This window comes from Rhea pennata, chromosome 7 (genome assembly GCF_028389875.1).
Source record: "Rhea pennata isolate bPtePen1 chromosome 7, bPtePen1.pri, whole genome shotgun sequence".
Lineage (NCBI taxonomy): Eukaryota > Metazoa > Chordata > Aves > Rheiformes > Rheidae > Rhea > Rhea pennata.
Window position 1 is genome coordinate 4,117,830 of NC_084669.1, and position 22,992 is coordinate 4,140,821.

The 22,992-nt window shown below is 47.5% G+C and overlaps 2 protein-coding genes across 10 annotated transcripts in view; one reads left to right on the top strand and one right to left on the bottom strand.

The window, feature by feature from the left end:
- LHPP (phospholysine phosphohistidine inorganic pyrophosphate phosphatase) overlaps positions 1 to 18,557 on the bottom strand; it is a 107,143-nt gene extending 88,586 nt beyond the window's left edge. For 8 of the 9 annotated variants that reach the window (XM_062580724.1, XM_062580720.1, XM_062580729.1 and 5 more), the window contains exons 1-2: positions 18,435 to 18,557; positions 1,312 to 1,499 (exon numbers count right to left, since the gene is read on the bottom strand). In XM_062580724.1, the coding sequence (XP_062436708.1) occupies positions 1,312 to 1,499; positions 18,435 to 18,550 (304 nt within the window). In that variant the 5' untranslated portion in view covers positions 18,551 to 18,557. Of the gene's footprint in view, positions 1 to 1,311; positions 1,500 to 12,784; positions 12,835 to 18,434 lie in introns of those variants that run through there. The other variant, XM_062580725.1, reaches the window with a different exon arrangement.
- A 3,836-nt stretch (positions 18,558 to 22,393) lies between these two features.
- On the top strand, positions 22,394 to 22,992 carry NKX1-2 (NK1 homeobox 2). The gene is made up of 2 exons (XM_062580377.1): positions 22,394 to 22,441; positions 22,498 to 22,992. Exons 1-2 carry the CDS (start codon positions 22,394 to 22,396, stop codon positions 22,990 to 22,992), a joined length of 543 nt encoding a protein of 180 aa, XP_062436361.1.

The window sequence follows — 22,992 nt, forward strand, 5'->3', positions numbered from 1 at the left end:
AATCACTTCCTTTCTTAGTGCTCATCCTCTTCAGAAGAAAACACTAAACCTAAAAAACTCTATCATGAAAATAAAGAGTTGAGAGAGGCTGCAGCACAGGGGAAGGGTGAGGAGATGACTGCATATGGACTTTGTGCAGGTAGATCAAAGAAAGAGTGAGCTGTATATAAGCCAGGAGAAGGATGTGGTTATGATCAGAGGCTTCATGATCACATAGATGCAATCATAGTCCCTGTCTCAGTCCACAGATTGCCTTACAAGGAAGTCTGCTTCCATATCTTCTGTCTCCCTTAGACTTGGAAAAAGCTGAGGGGCAGAAAGGAACAAAATATATCTTCATTGAAGAAGTATTTCTGGATAGGAAGTGATAATAAATCTAACAATCTTCATTTGTTTGAAAATACTCAGTAAAAGCCAGCTGCTGATCTAATTGCTAGAGAGGCTTTTCAAATGACAAAATCAGGTAGGTATTCAGCTGTGTCTCCAGGCAGGCATTAGCTCTCTTGGATACCTGAAACATACAGTGTTTCAGCAGCAAAAGCATTAGAGTTTCTCTGTGAAAATAAAGATAAGGGTAGTGAAAGAGTGGCAGCAGCTGAAGAGATGGTTGTTCTACCTTGTGCTGAAAGGACTGAGGGATAAGGACAACGGTTTCTGTAATGTCCTGTATAAGTGCATATCTATCTTTCTAGTTTCTCTCTTGGACACACTGTGCAGCTTGCTGATTCCCAGCAGAACTGGGGTTGTCCTAACAAGAAAAAGGGCTTAGGACAGACTGCCAAATGCCCATATTACAGAACTGGGTGAATCGGGACTCACACAGGTTGGCTTCTTGGCTTCTCACTCCCTAACTCAGAAGAAGGCTCTGTGGCAGATGGAGAGACGACATGCTCCTATGAGGAAACAACTAGGAAAATTGCCCCGAGCTAGTGTGCAAGTGGGGAAGTTTGTAGGCTATTTACTTCCACCACTATTATACATAGTTCAAAAAAAGTTCATTAAAAAAAAATAAAAGTCTCCCTGGCTGTGCTTCTTTGTCAAGTTATTCCACCTGCCTACAAGCTCCAGGCACATTCATTAATACCACTATGATAAATGAGATCTCACTTATTCAGGCCATACCACTAACATTTATTCCATGGTTTCATAACTAGGCAGAGTAGAGTTAAGAATTTTCCCCTGTAGGACAATAACAGCTGGGAGTTATTCCCCTCACAGAGCTCTGTGAAGTGACTTGTCCATCCCAAATGCCCACATCTTTGTGGGCTGTCCCCTGCATGAGTCCCAAACTCTGCTGCAGTGTTTTCCCACCGTTGTGTACAAGCAAGTGTGGCCTCAGGTTGCGCTCCTTTAACACACGACAGGCTGCTGGTGCTGGGGCAGTGACTTCATCCACTGAGATGTCAAAACCTAAGCCCTGGAGCTTCTTCACAAACTTCTCCCGGGTTGCTTGTGTTTCATTCGTGCAGAACCGCAACTTCAGACCAGACGCTTTGATCCTGTTGTACAAAAGCAGCAGAGGGGTTAACTTGACACAGATAAGGAGCTGGGCTCATCAGCTTTGCTGTCCTCAAAAAGCTATCACATATGCAAGACGAAGAACATAAAAACATATTTGTATTAACTTCAACATGTTTTTTAACTATTCTAATATTATTTACATTTAATGCTGTACCACAAGAATACAGAGTATTTTCCAAGAAAACCAGAAGCCGACAGTTAACTTAGATAATTACAATGAAAATGCAAAGATGGGGTACCACACCAGGAGCAGAATTCCTTATTATGACCAAGACACCCCTCAATATATTGATACATTGTGGGTACTCCAACAGCAATGCTCATGTGCAGAGCCCCAGCTACAGCAATACCTGCCCTTCTGGGGCAGACAGCTAACTTGAGCATGGCAGCATAGGCTATGCACATGATCCCAAGGATATACATGCCTATCAGGCACACATTCCCTCCACACACTAAAAAAAACCCTCAAATCCAGTTCTTTATTTTTAATCTTGCTCACAGATGTATGAACACATGAATTGAAGGCACAGCACAGCCATGAGCACAAAAGCTAGCATGATACCACTAGCTATTAGCTAGGATTTTCACCTTTCCACTTACTGATCACCTGCTACAGCAATCAGCACTCATGCAGGAGAAGCAACTGTAAGGTTTTGCACTTCTGTAGACACCAGAGAAGAGGCCAGCTAGCTGCACCCTCTTGCAAGAATGATGCTTTTATCAACACAGGGGTGCCTTCAGTCACATTTATCATTTAGTCTCTCATAAAACACCTCTGCTATTATTTGTCGGGTAATCCTGAAAAATAGGGCACTTTTATTAATAAATATTTACAGATAAGCATTTTTGACTTCTCAAGAGAAGAAAAGCAAACATAGCCTCAAGTGTCTAGAGCCAAGGAAACAACTCCTTTAGATCAGAACTGTGCAGCCTCGTGCAAGTCCCTCTGCTTCTGAGTGACTTAGTTTCCCTGCCCATAAATGAGAACATTAAAAGCACATACAGCACAATGCTTCAAAATCTACAGACGAAAACGTTAACTACCTCAGCTAGCCAGTACTACTACATGAAAACAAAATATTAGCTGTAATTATTCTTCACTGCGGTTTTACTAGAATCATTTCACAGTCCCAAACTAGAACTGGTTTCTTGCAGCAACTAATGACTTGAGATTCACAAAGTTGTTGTGATCTCCTGGAGAGGTCACAGAGTGGTCTGTTCTCCAGGGATGGGTTTTTAATCCTTCAGAGAACCAAAGAATCTCAAAGTGGCCACGAAAACCACAGATGCATTGAAAATGCATCACAATTTTTTTTTAAATCTTTGTAAAAGGGATTGTCAGTCAGCTCCTCAAGTATATTCAAACGCCTAACTCCTGTCAATTTTAGTGTGAATTTTTACATAATTATATTGAAGACTTTGACCTGAGTTAAAAGGGTTTATCTGCCTAGCTAAATTTGGACCTAAGCCCATAAATTCTTATCAAGATATTATTAAATTTATTTGTCTTAGGATGAAAAGGGGCTTTTCTATTAGAAAGCCCTCTGCATTGATTCTCAAGACAATAAAATAAATGGGTTCTTCCAGGGAAGCTGGAAGATGTATAAACATCAAAGCCAGCTAAAGATAATGCATCTGATATAGAACTTTCCATCAAAGAATTCTTAGAAATCTGGTCCCAATCCAGCAAGCCCCTTCTACGCATTAAAACTGCATGTCAATGTCTTCTTCAATAACACAGGTGATTCATTTCTTTCTTATTATTTGTCTTTCCTAATCATAGGTATGTGAATTATCAATTACACTTAGTGGTTAATTGCCCTTCATAAAGATAGCTCTTCTATTTTAAATTAGGCAGTTAATATATTGTAACTAATAGCATCCACTTGTACATTATAAATATATCTTCATTGATTGGAGCGGTGAATGTGCGATTCACTCACAAGTTAATGAAGCAATTGAGTGAAGAAGTGCAGGGTGTACCCAGGGAATAATTACTGCTAATGAATTATGATGTGACCTTCTCAGAACAATGAACAATTGGTGCGACAGTGAGATGACAGTATTCCACATCTGTTATTCGAAACACGGCTTCAGCTGTACTTAAAAAGCAAAGCAATGTAGTCTAGATACGTAACAAACTTTAGTCATGCGTGCCGTGGTTAAAGTAAATCTTATTTAAAACACAAATTGTAGCTTCACATGGTTAGCAAAAATCCCATGATTCATGACCATTTAGAAGCAGACATCTGTTGAATAAGAATCTGCTCTCTCTCTTCTTAAAGGTCAATAAAATGAATTGAGGAACAACGCTAACTAGTCAAGTTGCATATGCAAATAAACGTGCCCTCGCAGGTCAGCTTTGTGGAAGCAAAGAATAGGGCTTTCCATGCTTCAAATTTAACTCCCTTTTCAGAAGTTAAGCTGAAAAATAATGACACTTCTGCTGAAGTACACGACCAGAGTAGGAGCTGCTAGAACACATGCGGTACTGCCTCATGCAGTGCCCATCAGCAGTTACCATCTTCAACAGAACAAACCTGGTAAATTCTTAACACAGTTAAGCCAAATCTGTCAGAGAATGGGAGTTCTTTGCCTGGAACATTTTGGTGAAAATAACTCTCAGAAATATTCTGGAAAACTAAATATGAAAACAGACCAACAAAGAAACAACAAATGCTCCAGACTTTCCAAAATGACAAGATTTATTTCTACAGAAATACATTTTCTTTGAAAACCCACCTTTTCCTTCAAAGACAGAGTTTCTAAGGAAACCTCTGCTAACTCTCTGCCACATGCCTGCCTGACACAGCCCCGCTCAGCGGTAGGTCTACGACTACACATGTGTGGGGAGGAGTCCGTCCCTCGACGCCCATGCCAGGGAAGATGTGTAGAGCCTGCAGGCCAGCACTCACCGGCAAACTATTAACTGAGAGCTTAAGCAACCAGGGAGAGCTTTTTGCCGTAGTTCTACGTGGGGGAAATCCTGGCTCCACTAGTGTCAATAGCAAAACTCTCCTTCAGTTTTCATGGTCAGGTTTTGCCCAGGGCAGAACTGCAAGCCAGAAGGTGTCTAACGGACACAAAATGCTTTGCAAAGCAAGTCCATACTATGCTTAAGGTTGCTGCCACTAAGCTGGTGAGTCTAATGGGACTGACTTGGCAACCAGTGGTTAAAAGTTTAAGGAGCTGATGCAGAGCAAGTTACTGCAATTTCTAGTGCTAGCAAGCATGGACAACGTTAGAAGTGGAAAATTTGTAATGTGATGTCTTATACGATAAAAGAGAGAAGAACGTGGAGCCCTCCCCCTAGTAACAACAGATGCAATATAGAACAAACATTTTAGCACAACCTCCGGTGCATCACCGATTTATTGGCATCTACATCGTAGCAGCACAGGCACACCCAGGAAACCCAGGCAGCCAGGGCTTCCGCCGACTTCCATATTTCATGGCTGTGATAAAGCTTCCAGCCAAACTCCAGAAGCACCAGAAATCAATCTTGATTTGTGCACAAGCCAAGTGCACAAACAAGAACTTCGCTCCCCTCACTCCATACCGCAGGGATTCTATATTTTCCAGGTACCAGTAGACATTTGGAGGCTGCCTTTTGCTCTCCACTCCCAGGTGCTTTCTCCCAGGGTTTGCTCTTAGACATATCTGCTACATTTCCAACACGGCCTCTCCTGTCCGCAAGCTGTGCACAGGAACTAGGGAACTCAGCTTGCGTGCTCACGGCTAAGCTTTCAGGCGAGAACAGCTTCTAACCTTTAGGAGTGTGACAAACTGCAAATTCAACTAAAGCTCTTTGCTGCAAAAGAAACTTCGAAACTTCTCAGAGCCCCTCTCCGAGGGGACTTGCTGAGTCTGCACAGCAGCAGGCAGCAGGTTAAAGAAAACTTCTGCCGCCGTGTGCTGCCCATGCACTCCTGCAAACACTGTATTTTGCAAAGGTGACTAACTGCATGGGGAGCCCGTAAGGTGTCATGGGTAGGGAAACAAAGGAGCAAGCTACAAAAGAAATTTCCAGGCCAAAAATTACACCATACCAAAGCAATCCCTAAATCTAGAACCAGGAGTCCACCTCCAGCTTCACGCCTACTCTGAGAATGCGTATAGAGGGCATATCAAAGTTAGTTTTGTTTTGCTTTTTTAGTTTTGGCTGCAAACTTGTCCCTTATGCTATGCCAGTTCTTTGAACTGACCTTTACCTCATTTTGACAGACCGGGACAAGACGCTGAGTGACAATGTCCCACAATGCAATTACTGTGCGTCAGATGAGCCGGTCCCTTACAAATCACCTCGAACTTTACACATCTGCTGGCTGTCAGCATCTGCCAGGTTCACTCACCCGAAAATAATGAAAAAACTCTCATTATTGTTCCATAACAGGTAAAGTGTTAGGACAATTATTAGACATCCTGACTGACCTTGTGCAGACTTAACCAACTGCCCTTGCCAACCTTTATGGGTAGCCTTTGGGCACATGAAACAAAAACTGCTGTTTTAGACAACGTAAAGGTTGTGACACCAGGAGGAAGAAAAAATATCCCTGGGATATAGACTCAAAGCCGTCATTCCTTCTTAAATTCACACTGTCCTGCAAACGGCAGAAAGAGCTAAGGACACAGTACACGGCTGAACTTCAGAGTTCCCACCTTCGGCCACCCGGCCACAGTGAAAGCCGTTTCTAACACGGGAGCCGAGAGCCACCCCTTCCCAGAGCGGGCAGCCTCCGGCACGGATGGCAGAAAACTAAACCCTGGAAAAGGTAACAGTCTGAACGTGGCAACTGTCCCAACACCAACTTCAAAAGGATTTGGAAGAGCTCTGCTTACGAGATTTCCAGAACTGTCTTTTTATCTCGCTTCTGCTTCTTCAGAGGTTTTTTAATTTTAAAGGAAGTCTGCTATGCACTTACGATCTCTCGTGCTATTTGACTCTTTGCATTCGTGTGCACTTACTAATGTGTTTCAGTGTATATCTGTCAGCACTCTAATGCTGTCTCAGAAACAAGCAAAAATAACAGTATCAGAAAGTTATCTACTCATGACCAAACAATAAAGTAAAAGCACAAAACTCGGGCAGTAATGCTCTCCTCCCTGCCTGGGGAGGGCTAACATTTGGTTAATGTCCTCTGCAAGGGCCAGCGGTGCTGGAGGTAGAATGTTTCTGCTCAGGAAAACTCTTCTTTCAGCTGCAAAGTCTGGAAAACTCCTGAACATCATTTTTCAGCAAGCTGCTTTTTCTTCATGCCACTCCTGTCTAACATGTTGCCTCATATAAAACACAGTAATGTTTACATGCGAGGCATGAGAAGACAAAAAAAAGACATTAAATTCTGACCTCTCAACTTTAGGAAGGTAGTAGAATGTGCTGTTTCTAATCAGGCGAACGGTAGCTCTTAAGAATTGCACAAGGGTGACAAATGCACACGATGCAACAAGTTTCACCAGTCCTTCACAGCTCAGGAAATACAAGGTATATTGAGTGCCATCTGCTGGCACCTTAACTGTACCAGCACAGAGTGCTCCTGCAAACAATATCAGGGGATGAATCCATCATAGCTCCCGAGAGTTCAACAGACACTCGCTGTGCTAGATGACTCGCTGGAAAAGTTTCAGATGTACCTAAGAAATAAGTTTGCAAAATATATACCTCAAATGTCAGAACCAGGCAGAGCAAAGCCAAGAGGAAGCCAATCGTAAGGGTCAAAAGTAGAAACGACTTGCTTAGTTTCAAGGTCAAAATAGAAGAAAAGAGTAGACTTTTAGACAGCCTCTTTTGCCTGCCCAAGTAAAAGAGAGACAACATCTAAAAATCAGTTAAAATGATTAAGAGTTTTACAGCAAGAGATCAGTGCTAGACCTCATCAATCTGCATAAACAGTGGGTAAATCTGGCATAGACTACAAAGCAGTCTGTGAGGAGGACAAAGGAATATAACAAAATCTTCAGCTCCCTCACTCAGTGCTGACTAGGAGGCAATGTGACGTTCTCCCACTACTTGGTCGGCCCACAAAACGTTCCCTGGGCTGGCCTGCCCAGAGCCTGCTTGGGGCTACTACAAATCTAAAATGCATCCGTGACGCAGAAATGTCCTATGCTAAATAACAGTTTAGCAAAACAAACTTAGAAATACGCTATGAAAATACATAGTGGCCAGATAACTGGAGAAGTTAAACATACTTTGGGAGGAGATAAAAAATAAGATTCAGAGGTGAACAGTTCAGATTCAGAAGTAGTTGTTAAATAACTATTAGTGAACTCATAGTAATGTAAGAAGAAATACCACAACAACAGAACAACCTAGCTAAAGACTCTACCTATTTATAAAGATGACAGGTGAGAGATAATCAAGCAGCTGCAGCAAGACTCCAGAAGCAAATGCCTGTAAGTCATACACAAGCAGAAGAAGGAACAGCTTGCAGAAGATAGGTTTGAAATATAGGGGCAGGGGGAAATGAGCAGAAATGAGTGAGAGAAGGTAGCAAGGAAGAACAGGTTTGGCAGTTATGAGAAATCTGGTATCTCTCCTATTAACCTGTGCATGCTGGCATCAAACCTGGAAGAGGAAGCTAGGCTGTGGAAGACAAAGCAGGGTGCTGAGAAAATTCGGGAACATGAGCACGATCTTAATCAAATAAAATTCTTATTCAGAGCTAAAAGGAAACAAATCATAATTTGCCGCTCTGTTACTGCCACAGTGTCTCTTAGTCAAGCACTACAGCTTTCCAGGAGTCCTCTCAAAAAGCTGGGTCATACTCTAGAAGTCCACACTGCTGACTCCAGAGACCTGAACCCAGGCATCTGAGGAAGATCTCAAAAGTTCACATACCAACTAAGTGTTGAAGCTACATTAATTTTCAAAGAGACTGAATGACAAGTGGGTCTTCGAAAATCTCACCAAGTTCATTTTTAAGGAGATAAAAAAGAATGGTTTTCAGAAGTACTGGATATTGGCCATTCTTGTTAATAGAATTTGTTTAGACTTTAATCACAGGGTCATATGTACAAGGACTCCTTTAGAAAGGACATAGTATACTGACACATACATATATGACTGATGGAGAGAAGGTAGATTAACAATTCATTCTCCCTTTCTCCTGAGCATAAGAGGACAGTTGTAACAAATTCAACATCAGTAACAAATTACTATTTTTTTTGCATGATGTAAGATTAAACCATGAAACTCACTGGCCTCAGAACATCTCCACCTCCAAATCTTATTTGCTTCAGGAGGAGACTGGATACTTACCTAAGTCGGGAATTTCTGCAGTTACACTATACAAGAGGAAAATATAGTGATTAAATCTCCTGCCTTAGATGTCAATGCAACCTCTAAAAGCACTCACAAGCAAATCTATGAAGGGCCGTACTACTCCACATTGCTCACTGCACGGCTCACATACTGCCTTCTGAAGTGCCAAATCATTGTCACCGAGAAAGGTGTCCCCCCTCCCAAGACCCATAATTCATCTAGCAAATCATATACTGCTGCACACAGCAGGCAAAAAACCTCTTCTAGCCATTGCAACAAACAGGTTACACCCTGAAGCAACAGGCTAGGTAACATTTACAAAATTAATGCAAAGCCTGGGACTGATCTTGCAGACATTTCCCAAGCAAATGTACCTCTCCTATGATAGCCTGTACACCTGAAAAGCAGCTGTGAAAGTTTTATCTGTTTTATCTGCTCAGAGTTGGCTGAATGAGTGACGCCTTCCACACGCTGCAGCTGCGGCACTGCCCACGTCACGGGTCCGTCCCTTCTGCTTTACGCATCCTTTGTGGCAATAATGCGTTATACTGTGACTCTGAGTTCACGCTATTATAGTGACCGTTTTGGTAAAAAACCCCTACCAGGCAAAACCATTATTTCAAAAGTATGAGGGAGGCCAGGCATTAAGGAAGCTTTCATCTACCTCACTTAGCTAATTTGGCCAAATTTTAAATCACAAACTTCTTCCAAAATCCTGGCAGGATAGGTGCTTCCTTGGAATTGCTCAATCCTGACGAGCTGAGAGGATCAGAGGACTCTGGACGAAACCCTACGCGCGTTCCTGTAACAGGTCTACCCAGGCTTTCTTTCCAGCTGCTCGTTCTCTATCCTGGGAACCAAATCCTTCATTTGCTCTGACGTCTTCCATCCTCACAGTATGTCCAAACTGCTTATATCTTGCTGCCACATCTTTTCTGCCTCTGATGCTACTTTTATTCTCCGATCTCCTTGTGCTTCTCTTCACCCATGTCCTCTCATCACTCTCGGGTAGAGCTGAGCTCTTTAAAATTTCCATCCTCTGGTGGCCCAGGTTTCTGCTCCACATAGCAAGGCTGACCTTACACATTCTCATGTATTGCACTTTCTGGCCCAGCTCCCTCTTGCATTCCTGCGTCTGAAACTCATCTCTACGTCTGCTGTCTCTCATGCACAATTTTCTTTCCAGCACCATACAGCTCACCTCTCCCTACATATGAGAGTGGATAATTTGGAGGGAATCCAAAGGAAGGTCTGCAAAAAGGATTAAAAAAATGTAATAGGTTTAAAGAGGAATGAGATAGATTAATAGGTACATATGAAGAAGGCATAAGAAGAGGCCAATGCTATTTAAAGGTTGGTAGTGGTGAAATAAGACAGGGTACTTTTAAAAAATTAAGGACTCCAGAAACACCACTTTAAGAAATTGTTTGTCAGCAAAATTGATAGATCACTGAACTGTTCAAAGTAAACTTTATAAATACAGCAACATATTTGTTTATGTATTTAAATCATTTTTACTTTTTCAGAGGTAAAGAAAGATGTAACTCTGGGGATTCAAAAGTATTAACTGTTAGGATGAACAGGTCTGAAATACATTCATTTGCATTAATCATAACATTTTTACTGACAATCATCAACAGCTTTCATTCTTTGCTAAAAGCAGTCAATTATTTGTCTCTGCAGCAACTAATTATTGTATTAAAAAGTCATTCAAAACCAAGATAATTTGCCAGTGACAAAGTAATAGCTTTGTAAACAAACAGCATCTGCTTATAAATAATTAGTTCCATCTCCAAGAAAAAAAAGAAGATAACTGCTGAAAGATTTCATTTAGCCTATTTAATGGGTAAAGAATTCACTATCAGCTGCTTTGCTTTCCCTCTTCCTTTAAAAAGTAGCATAGTATTTCACGACAATTACTCAAAAGTTGCACTTCAGGAAATTTAGTGCAATTCTAAAATTAAAGTGATTGACTGCTAAGGATATAAACAAATACACATCTAGGCTGTCTGAAGGCAAACAAAACACAGCCAATCCTCTTTAGGTAGCTGCAGAATCTCTTCCCTGAGTTTTGCACCTTTCAAGATCCTCCAAAGAACCAGGAAGGCTAAGAACAAGGCCACTCCACTCCTTTCAGTGCACTGCTTACACAGGCAGTACTGAACTTTAACTGTGGCATTCAGGCCCAAGGAAGTGGCAATACTGGTGGGGCCGTGCGAAGAATTAGGCTTCATTCTAAGATCCCAGATGGAGTTCACCAAACATGACAGATAGCACACTTTTTCCTATCTCAGCAGTAAACTAAGACAAGTCTCAAGTTCTAAAGTGTACAACAAGGCAAAATGCTACTCATCAACTGCAGGGATTAATTGGTATTTATACAGTGACGAACAAGTGCCGTTAGCAGCTTTCACTGTAAAATCTTATATTATTCTTTATTGGTAAACATTTCCATGGCACATAATTGTGCCAATGGACACTAAGTAGCTCAAGACTCTAAAAGTAATGATGTCTAAATTCACAGTGAGAAGTGTAAGCTTTTATTCATGCAATTTATGCAGATAGCACTTATTGAGGGTACATACAACTTCAGACACAGCTCTTTTAAAGATAATAATAAACACTGACGAGTAGGAAAGAACGTATGGGTTAGGAGGGTCCACTGCTCCACAGCTAACATTAGACTACAGTGGAGCTATGACAACTTTCAAGGGCAGTGGATCAATACCTGGAGGCTACCTCTGGCTCTGCCAGTGAAAACCTACATGACTGTGGATGAACTGCTTCATCTTTCTGTGCTTCTGCTGCCTCACTGAGAAGAGACAGGTGACACCTACATTTCTTTGAGATCTACAAATGAAAAGCATAAAGCAAGAGTCAAGTGTAATGATGAATGAATGAATATTTACACAAGAATTTGTACAGTTGATTCAAAAGTCTCTTTCTGGGAGAAACTCCTCTGCTCTTGCCTGTCTTGAAGATGTAGCAAATCTCAAAACTCTGAATACATGCACAGATTGTGCTAATGCATGCTTTGGTTATCTTCGGTTGCAACAAGGATTTCTACTCCTCGTTCCACACACTTTCGGACAGCTCTTTGTAAATTCAGCTGCTCCGCGTGAACCAACCCTCCGCCCCCCGCGTGCTGAATTGCTTTACAATTGCAATTCTGCTTGTTCTCCTCACAACCTCTGCCTTGTTAGGCTCCCCAGGTACTTTACTTTAACACGATTGTCCAGCTGCTCCACAGCCTCCCTATGCTCAAGATTTCCGCTGCTCTTTTAAAGGACTCTGTTGAAGTTTGTGCTAACAGATGCACTATAGTGGCCAAACAACAGGATGTTGTAAATGTCCAACTACTGTGTGCTTTTCATATGGATATGCTAATAGGCACGCTATCAGCATACAGCTGTAAACGCAAAGAAGGGATCTCAGGCTGGGCATCCTTTGTGGCTGTTTAACCACCTTCTGTCTTGGAAGAGATCAACTCCTGACTATTCAAAACAAAAAGCAAATAGCTCACCTCATGTCAATGCTGTGTAAATCAATTAAGACAGTAACTGCACGGTACAGAAGCACTGTAAAGGCTGACTCCAGTAGAACCCTTTAAGTCACCGACAGGCTTTCTGACCCATTAAAAACACCACCACAATGCCTGCCAGTTAACTATACACTCGAAAGGAAAAAGCTTTTTCCAACTCACCTATTTGTTGTTTTTTTAAACAACAAATGTACGTCACACTACACTAAACAATCACAAAATGCTGTGGATTAGAAATTCTAAAGAGTCAAATTCTATCAAGCTTTTTTTTGAGGGGTTGGGGGGGGATCTAGTCACTGTAATATTGTCACCTAAAACTAACAGTGATAGTCCTCAGTGGGTTTAATGGCATTTTTGACACCCAAGATTCTGGATTAGAACAGGGGTGTGTCACTGCTCCCAGCCATAGGGGTGCCCACCTGCCATAGTTAAGCCAAGCAATAAGTAGCATCTAGATTCACCTTCTCATCCTTTCAGATCAGATGTTTATTCTGTAGAACAAATAATTCCACAGTTCTTTCTTTCAGCTTCCAATTCATCAGTTCCATTCAATGCATACTGAATCCTAAAATATTTCATGGGAAAAAAAACTTATCAAAGATGCAGGTACATTAGAAATAAACAAAACATTCCAACTTGTAACACATTTTTTAATCAAAAGTAATATCAGCTTGGGTATTAGTTATTAACGTTCTCCTCCAGGATATCTCTATGGCACAGATAAGTATGTTACTGAATGTCACCCTGGTCAGGACATTTCAGTGTCCATCAGCTTCTTCAGCAATTTATTTTTCTGTTCCACCTGACTGTCCAGTTGTCTGCAAACAAAAAGCAAAAAGAACCAATTCCCTGCAGCTAATATATAAATATAAAGCCAGCAAAATTCTACTCACAGGAACTACATTGCTACTCTCTCAAACAGCAACCAAAATAGCTGCTGAGAGCAGAATTTGGCCCAAACCAACCAAAATAATACAGTAAATATAGGTTTAAAGGAGTGGAAATGGTTTCACTCATATCAAACCAACCACAAAGGAAAGTGTTTACTTATGGTTTGTATTGGCGTGGTACTATATGCTGTTACATGAGAATTTAATTGTTGTAACAGTATGGGAGATGATGTAGCAAGACAATCTGAACAGAACCGGTCAGCCATCATATCAGAGTTCATACCTGCAGTATAAATTATCAAAATGACATTTAAGAATCATATTAGATATATAAAGCCTATATGTACTGCAAGACTTTAGATCTATCTCATCACAGAAGATTATTGTATCAATTTGAATTAGTTACAAAGTTTCTAGCTATCTGCATTCATGACTTTTTAAATTGGTACAGAAATCAATTCATTAAAAAAGAGCAGCTTTCAGCTTTAATCCATCTGCATGAAACCACCGACCTGTACAACGATGCAGATACAAATATTAATGACCAACTGGCAATAGGATAATGAGTCAATAAAGATTTTAAATGGTGTGAGCTAGAACAATTACCAACCTAATAGGCAGATAAATAAGACTGCTTGACTTTACCTGAACAAAACGATTATTCTTAAGCAATTGCTTCGAATGACCTGAACAAAATATGAGTTTCCCCCCTCCTGGTACTTATTGGTACATACTTCTGCTGCCCCCAATTTCCACGGCTTCGACCGCCACTTTCTGCACTGCTTCTTGACACAAAACCTCTAGGAGCTGCATTTAATTGCAGAGCTCCAGCGAGATCTCTATCACACTGAAACTTTTACAGCGAAAACGGCTGGACGCTCTGCAATCTCTGTGCTCACCAGGCCCACAAGGACGAGCTCCGCAGAGGGAGGCGGGCGGGAGCGCAGCACCCTTCCCCAAGGCCGCCCGCGGAGCGCCCGCGGCCCTTCCCGGCCGCGCAGCCCCGCCAGCCGTCTGCTTTCGCCACTTGCCAAGCCCAGCCCAAGCGAGGCCGACTTTCCCAGCGTAGCACTACGGAGCCGGTTGCTAGTTACCATCTCGAAACCCTCTTTGAAGGCTCCCTATAGCCTCCTCCAGGTCAGATAAGCAAACAGGTCAAATTAACTGCAGAGATGTAGAAATCCCTAACAAGGAACAAGGGCTTAGATATTTCCAGTATTTCAAGAGCAAAGCCTTTAATATCTTACATTTAGCCCAAGGCCAGAGTAGTACTGCTGTTTCAACAGCATATTTCTGACATTACTGTAAGTTAAATTGCAGTTTATTTAGCCTCCAAATGGGAAGTTTCAGCAAATGCAGTGACAGAGTTATTTAATAACATTCTAAAGCCTGAGTAAAATAAAATCTAAAATTCTAGAACAAACAAAAACAAAATGTCAAAAGCATCAGGGAAACTGTGATGCAGATATTAATAAATGTCCTGTTTTTTAAAGGAATGATCTACTTTCAGACAGTAATTACATGATTGTTATTATTTATGTTTATTTTGGCTGTGCCTGAAGGCCTCAGCCAGGATCAGGGCTCCACTGTGTTAAGCAGTGTACAAACCCAGCATCAGAGATGGTCCCCTAAAGCATTTACGGTCCGAGGAAAAGGAGGAATATAACCCCCGCTTTACCAACGGGGAAACGAGCCACAGCACAACAGACCTACTTTGCCATAGTTGCACAGAAGGCTTCTGGCAGAATCCCTAGATGAGCCGAGCAGCTCGTTTTCACATAATCCCCCGACCGTTCCTCTCTGCACCACGAGAGACGCTCAGACGACACAAACAAGATTATCCTGTGGCTCTGAGCCGCTTCTCAACTACAGGCACCCGCTCCCCTTCCCCACTGAGGGCACGGACAACAGCCAGGTCCTGACACCGGAGCGCAGCCACAGGAACAGGGTCTCCACCCCGAGGCGATAGCCTCCATCACCTCGCGGGGACATCTGAGAGGTGGTGTCCATCCCCCACCCCACCTGGCAGCCCTTCCCTGGCTCAGCCTTCCTCTGAGCCCCAACCGGGCACCTACTGGCAAGGGAGGAAAAACCCACGTCCCGCTGCCCCGCTCAGTGCTCCCAAACAGCGGGGCTTCAATCAGACCACGGCCGGCCGGCACCTCCCGCACGCGGGTGGCCCCTCAGTGCCAGGGCGCCGTGCTGCACCAGCACCCGCTCCTCGGGCCCCCTCTTCCCCTGGGGACGTGGCTCCCCGGCGCACCCACGAGGCCGGGCTGAGCAGTCAGGAAGTGCCAGTCAGCGGGAAGCGACAGACTGCTATTTCTGGGACGGTGATAAGACGCGTTATCCTGGAAGATGAACAGCAGGAGCAGCCTCTCCTTCACAGACAGGCCTGACGGCACACGTCAAACCCAGCCTTCGGGGGAAATCGTGTTATCGGGAGGATTTGAGCGAGACAAGACCATGCGGTGCAAAGTCAGGAAGGTTTAATCCTGCCAGAGGTCGCACCTGGCTGTGCCTCTTTACAGTCAGCAAGCAGGCAGCTCTACACACACGGAGAGAGCACAAAAGCATTTCTTTTGCCATAATCCTTTTCTCTCAGGGTTTCTCTTGAATCCTGAACCTGCAGCAGACCTGCAGAAAAGTACTGAGCACAGAAACTGCACTGAAATATTACATAAAGAGAACATGTAAGAATGGAAACAGAAATTATACATGATTACACGGAAAATCCACATGTCACAGTATTTTAATACTGTATCTTTAATTAAGCAACTTTTGCCTCTACCATATAGCACTAACTTCACTCAGAGCGCTGATTTCCCATCAGGGTATTCCTGCCATCAGTGGCTTTCTTCCCATCTGCTCACGCCAATCATCAAAAAAAGGGGGCTATGAGAGCCCCCAGAAAGGGGGCAACCTTTGGGGAACACCCTTGGGCAGCACAGATCCTTAATAAATCTTAGGATTACTGTAAATACCACTTTCCGTGTGTTTCACAACAGCACTGGAAAAATCTGTGTAGAAGAGAATAAAGGACTCATCAGACTAAACTTTGTTTGCCTGCTACATATATTTTTTTATAAAAAAGAATAATTTAAGAAGGAATCTTCAGGAACAAAGATCCAATTAAAAAAAAAAGAAAAAAAAGACAGCAAAGTATCAACATTTTCTTACACTCCCAGCGCATCTGGGTCTTCTCTAGTTCTGTCTTTTCCATCTCATTTCTACAAACATTTTAGGCACATAATTAAATCATACCTCATGTGATTAACTTGAACAAGTTCAGTATTTCCTCCTATATGTTCTCCTGCTTGATAAGGCTCTCAACACAAGGGCATCAGTATTTGCTACTCCAGGAGGACAGAAGCCTCAGAGGAGCCTGCCAAACACACTGTCAACACTTAACACTACTCAAGTGTTTCAATATTTAAGACATTTCAAGTCTGTTGCACACAGCAGTACTCTGCCACATTAAACAGACATGCTTTTCTGTAAGGGATTATTGAAACATGGTGTATATGTCAAATTTTCTTTTTAGTGACCCACTAATCTCCTCCGGTGATGCAGATGCACCAGTTAATGCTTGTCTTCAAACCAAAAAAGACAGGCCAAAGATAAATAGAAATTTATTTATTTAAAACAGAAGTCCTGCCACCAGACCTCTCCCAAGGGACTAATGGAAAAGTCTTCCAAAGAGTAGTAACCAGGTGCCCATGAGCTCTGTGTATGCAAAATTTACTCTTTCTTCGTTTATTCTGAGGGGTGGCCTGTTCTCCCTCAAGCAGAACTTGCTGGAAAAGCAGGTTAACCCGGACATGCGTCCTCTTCCCACCAGGGTTTCTGGGGATGGACCAAGCCAGGAGAGCAAGAGCCTTCAGCCTGCTATTTCTCAGCAGTAGGATGAAGCATTTGTCACCACCATGCGAATGAGCTTTCAGTAGCCTAAGATACAACATAACTTTTGCAGAGAACCCAATGCCATTTGCACCACTGCCAAGGAGCCAACAGTGAGCAGGGGTGAAAACAGACCCTGCTGTGACTCCTCGTGCCCAAGGCATCCTGGTCCCCTGCTCAGGCAGCTTCTCCACACAGCAGATATGAGACACCAGCAGGTTAACACAGACATCAGCTATCAGCTTTACCTCACCTGCCTTCACGTACATGAGCAAGGTTCTTCAGCCTCTTACCTCATATCAGACCTAAATCCAGTTTATGTAGGAAATATCTAAGCTTAAATTATGGATTCACATTTCTGCACACTAAAACCCAGACATGAGTAACAATAAATAAATAAATAAATAAAAAGATCACAATCTGTTTAACAGCATTTTCTCAGTTTGAGTTAACTCTATTAGGTTACCCAGCTAATAGCAAACTATATGCTCTCTACCTGTTGTGACCCTGTATGAGTTGTGCAATCAATTTTCCATTTTAACATCTTGCTTTTAATCAGTTATAACTGTGGTAATCATTAACTACAGCACTGAAATTTTCCATTCTTGATTTTTGCTGCACTGTAGCTTTTCAGCAAGATGTATATGCTAACTTAATAGTTAACTTACTCAATTTAGAGTACTACACTGTCATTGCAAGTAATTTTTTAAAACTGGTTAGTGGAAAAACACACTAGAGCTCGTATCTACATCACTCTCTCCTGTTAGATGCATAACGAATAAAGAAAATCCAAAAATAACAGGCATCTGTCTACACTTCTCTAGACCTCTTCTCCCACGATCCTCATGACAGCAGATCTCCAGACCCAGTGGACTCCCTCGCAGCCCGAGGAAGAAAAGAAAAACTGGAGGCAGACCACAACGCCCATGCTTGGTTCCTGCCGCACGCGACTTCTCACTCTACGAGCCGGAGGGCGGCAGAGCCTGTTTCGCCCAGGCTGCGCGGCTCCTGGCGCACTGGGGTGGAGGCGGAAGGGCGCTCCGGGACCACCCGGCCCAGCCGCCTGCTCCAGCGGGGCCCCGCAGGCCGCGGCGGGCAGGGCCGCGCCCAGCGGCGCCCGGGCACCTCACGGCGAAGAGGCTCGTGCCCGCGCCGAGCCGCTCCCGCGCCGGAGCCGGAGGAGGCAGCGCAGCTCCGCGGAAGGCCGCGCGGCGCAGCGAGGCAGGCGGGACCTGACGGGCGCCGGGCCGCAACGGCGCGGGCGGCTCCGCACGCGAGACGCGACGGCAGCGGCGGCCTCGGCGGGCCGCGCCGCACTTACTTGCGCACGGCCTGCACCGAGCCGGCGATGGGCGCCCCGCCGTCGCCGCCGCTGTCGTACAGCACCCCGCTGACGTCCAGCAGCAGCGCCCGCGCCGCCCGCGCCCACGCCGCCATGGCAGCGCCGCCGCCGCCGCCGGGGCCGCTGGGAAATGGAGGCCGGGGCGCCGCCCCGCCGCGGGGGCCGCTGGGAAATGGAGGCCGGGGCGCCGCCCCGCCGCGGGGGCCGCTGGGAAGCGGGGGCCGGGCCGGGCCGGGCCGGGCCGGCGCGGGGGGGGGGCGGCGGCGGCGCGGAGCCGCGGCAGCGCCCGGGCCCCGCGGGCGGGAGCAGGCCGCTGCTGCGGGGGCGCGCAGGATCCCGCAGCGCGGCGGCGGCCGGCTGCTCCGAAGGGCCCGGGAGGAGCCGCGGCGGCCTGGCCGGGACGCGGCGCCGCCGCGCTCCCCTGCGGCAGGCCCGGCCCGGCCTCCCGCGGCGAGCAAACGCCCAGGTACGGCCTCCCCTACAGGGAGCTGAGCCGATCCCTTCCGTTCTGAAACCACAGACGAGGCTTCATTAACTGTGCTTCGCCCTCACACGTAGTATCGATTCCTCCCCCGATAAAGGGCGAATACTTTTTATTGCTAATACTACCAATACACGCCCCGACTCACGGAATATATAAAAAGCTGTGGCGGAATTATAGTCCACTTTGTTTTAAGAAACGCAGAGGAGCCTTAGCACCATTGATCTGCATCACTGCTCCCAGAATAGCCTTTGGCTTCTCCTTAAAGATAATATCTAAACCGTGAAATTCATTAAATAGACCCAGAAATGGATCAGGTTATTTAAAACAACATCACTAATGGCGCAATATCTCAGCTGTCCACCCTGATAGCGAACATTGTCTTGGATAGTGTTATCAGTCCAGGACACCCGCTATGAATATTGATCCAAAGCTTGTTACAACCAACCATCACTTGCCATCAGGACAGGTCAGGGTTGAAACCCACCTAGCATCAAAGCAATTTAAAGACAGCACTCAGGCTGAATTTTAATGCTTGAGCTGAGGAACAGACCAACTTCAAACAGACTGCTAAAACTAATCTATGAGCGCGTGATTTCTGTGTGCATTTTGATGTGCATGCATGTTTGTAGGTCAGTGTGTATGTACATGCTAAACTGCTTATATTTGAAGGTGTCTGCTCGCTCACGAATTAATCCCAACATTACAATTTACTTTTTGAGCTCCTGCAGACACAATAATTGAAATAGAGTATTTGTAGTCTTATACGTATCAATTTTTTTCCTTCCAAAAAGTCTCTGTTGCTGCAAAAGGCTTACAAGCATTCTTAAATTAAACCCTAAATGGGCCATAAGCCTACTTACCATATCACAGTACCAGTGATGACATTATAATTTTTTCCATGTAATTTGAAATATCACAATAAGTGGAGCTAGTGTTGTGCCACAAGGAGAACCTTGTTTCAAAAATATTAACAGGATATGCACTAAGATCTCATATCTATTTTCTTTAATTGGTCCCATTGCTGAAGAATGCTGTCCAGAAACCATAACTGCTTCTCTTCCTGTCCTTCTCCTCTTCTTGCACCCTCAATTAACTTTGAATGCACAAATAAGACTTAACCAGTCACAGCAGTGCATCTTCCAACTTGCCACCAGACAGGGTGCCCCCCCCAAACTAGGCTTTATCGCTTCAGCCTGCAAGCTCTTCAGGACAGAGACTCCTTCTCTTCCAAATTTGTGCCATCTCCCATGCCAGAGGTGGCAGTGCCAAAAGGACTCTGGCATGCTGCTGTCACATAATTAACAGTAGTCATTAGCAGTCGCATCTCCCTGCCACGCTTCTCCGTCATCTGAAGACCTATGCCTTCGCAGGCACAAACAGGAGGCCAGATCTGCCTTCTTCCTTCCCACTCCGTGGCCCTTGTTCCCACCAAGCGATGCGCTCCTTGCTTCGGCACGGTGAATGGTAACCAGCTCACTCGTTCAGCACGCTGAGGCCGAGGTACCTGTGAGACGAGGAGGGCTGTGGGCTGCAGCTCCTCCCAGGGAGCTAGCACGGGCTGAGGAGCAGCTTCCCACGGCTGGCCGCAGGAGCGTTACCTTCCGCCACCTTTCTCCCCCCAGCAATTCCCCTCTGCCTATGTTTCGTCCTCCTGAGAGGCATCAACAAAACACAGAAATGCCAGGGAGAAGGGAAAGCATCCTCCTTACAAGACCCAGAAGTACGGAGATGCACTGGGAGGAAGTTTTTAACAAGCGCTGGTGTGTAACGGCCAGAGCGGCTCCTGCCGACAGGACGGGCAGGGTGGGAGGCCCGGCCTGCTGCTGCCTGTTCTACAAGAGTTGCACCTATAAACGGACAACGAGGTGTTTCCGCTCAAGGCAGCGAGCCTGAGCGGGGTCTGGGCTCTCCCGGCTCACCCGTGCCCCGCTTCGCCTGTTCACAGACTGGCGACACTGCGGACTCCGCGGGCGCGCTGCAGGAGGTAGCGCCACTTTCGGCCCAGAGGCTGGACAGGGGCTGACCCAAAACCTGCTGCTGAGAGCAAACCGATGCTCGCTTCTCCGGCGGAGCCAGCCGCGGTGCTGCAGCGGCAGCCCGGGCGGGCGGCCGGGGGCGTTCAGGGAGAACAGGGCGCGCGGAAGGGAAGGGAAGGGAAGGGAAGGGAAGGGAAGGGAAGGGAAGGGAAGGGAAGGGAAGGGAAGGGAAGGGAAGGGATGCCCGCGCTCTGCTGCTCGGTCCACTCCGAAGGGGGCTGCGCGGGGGGGCCGCGGCGCACCCCTGGGCGCTGCCCCCTCTCCCGGGGGGCGGCGGGGGCGCCCCGCGGCGGGGGCGCGGCGGCGGCGTGCCAATGGCGGCGCTGCCCCCTCCTCTGCCCCCACCCCGCCGCCGGCCCCTCCGCCCTCCCAGCCCGACCCTCCTCCGCCGCCGCCGCCGCCGCACTCCGCGCCCGGGCGTGCGGCTCGGAGGCGCCCCGCGCTGCGCGGCAGGCGCTGCCCGCCGCCGCGCACGCCGGGACCCAGCAGGTCTCCCGGGAGCGCGGAGCGGGGAATGTTGGCATGCCCGCCCGGCGGGGCCACGGCGGCCCCCACCCACCGTAAAACCTCCTTCTCCATCTTAGACATCCTGGATCCGCAGAAATTCAGCAGGAGAGGCGACCCGGCGGCGGGCGGCCGGGCCGGCAGCCCGCGCGCCGCGCAGCCGGAGAAAAGTTTGGCGGCAGCCGGAGCGGCCGGGGACGCCGGCAGCGCGCGGCGCGGCGGCCGCGGGCCAGAGGCGCACGGTAGGCACGCGCTGCGGCGGCGGAGCGCAAGCGGCCGGGCGGCGGCCCGCGGCGCGGCGCGGCGCGGCCCCCGCCCCTGCCCCGAGCGCCGCGGCACCTGCCGGGCCGGCCCGCGGCGCGCTGTCCCCGGCCGAGCCCGGCGGCCGCCCCGGCGGCGCCGGGACAGCGGCGGCGTAATTGCTCGGCCCGTCCCCAGCGGAGGATGCCTGAGCTCCCGCTGATCGATATCCTATTACCGACTCCCGCCTATCTGCTGCCCGCAGCTTGCAGGTACCCGCTCCAGACCTCCTCCCCCGGCCTCATCCTAATATCGCTCGATTAAAACTTACCTTTAATAGATGACATCTATCGATCTGGGCCTCGCAAATCTGAAACTCCATTAGCACGGAGATGGCGAGGGGGGAGAGGGCTTATTTCGCCTCAGAAGGACTTTAATAACTTTTTTTTAATTGGTAAGAAATCCATATCGACACCTCACCCCCACCCCACCCGCGGCAAATGGTATCGCACAGCGGGGAGCCGCCGCGGCTCCCCCGCGGTACCGTATCCGGCCCGCAGCTCACGGCGCCGGGCGGCCGGCCGTGGCGGCGGCGGCGGGGCGCAGGTGCCGGGCGGGCGGGCGAGCGGGCGGGCCCGCGGGGTGCCTCTCACGAGCGCCGCCATCTCCCCTAGATGCGCACTGCCCGGCGGAGAGCGGCGCGGAGCAGCGCGCCCACGAGGGCCCGCGACGGCCGGGGCCCGCGGCCGGGACCGAGCCCGCCGCCGCCCGCCTGCAGGACTTGGCCGCGCCGCCGGAGGAGCCCGGCTCGCCGCGAGGCGCCAAGCGGCGGCGGGCCGAGGCGAGCTGCGCCAAGCCGCGCCGGGCGCGCACCGCCTTCACCTACGAGCAGCTGGTGGCCCTGGAGAACAAGTTCCGGGCGACGCGGTACCTGTCGGTGTGCGAGCGCCTCAACCTGGCGCTCTCGCTCAGCCTCACCGAGACGCAGGTGAAGATCTGGTTCCAGAACCGCCGCACCAAGTGGAAGAAGCAGCACCCGGGCGCCGACGGCGCGGCCCAGCCCGCGCCCCCCGCCGCCGCCGCCGCCGGGGCGGGCAGCCCCAGCCCGCCGGGCCCTAGCGCCCTGCCCTTCCAGACTCTGCCCTCCTACGCCGCGGCCAGCGTGCTCTTCCCGGCCGCCGCGCCCCTGGCGCTGGGCGGCGCCGGCGCCGGCCCCTTCGGCCCCTTCTTGGGCCCCGCGTACCTCAGCCCCTTCTACGCGCCGCACCTCTGA

Excerpts from the sequence above, each read along its gene's own strand:
- NKX1-2 (XM_062580377.1), top strand. The coding sequence starts at position 22,394 with ATGCGCACTGCCCGGCGGAGAGCGGCGCGGAGCAGCGCGCCCACGAGG. Across the intron at positions 22,442-22,497 it reads GGAGCAGCGCGCCCACGAGG|GACTTGGCCGCGCCGCCGGA; the intron begins GCCCGCGACGGC and ends GCCCGCCTGCAG.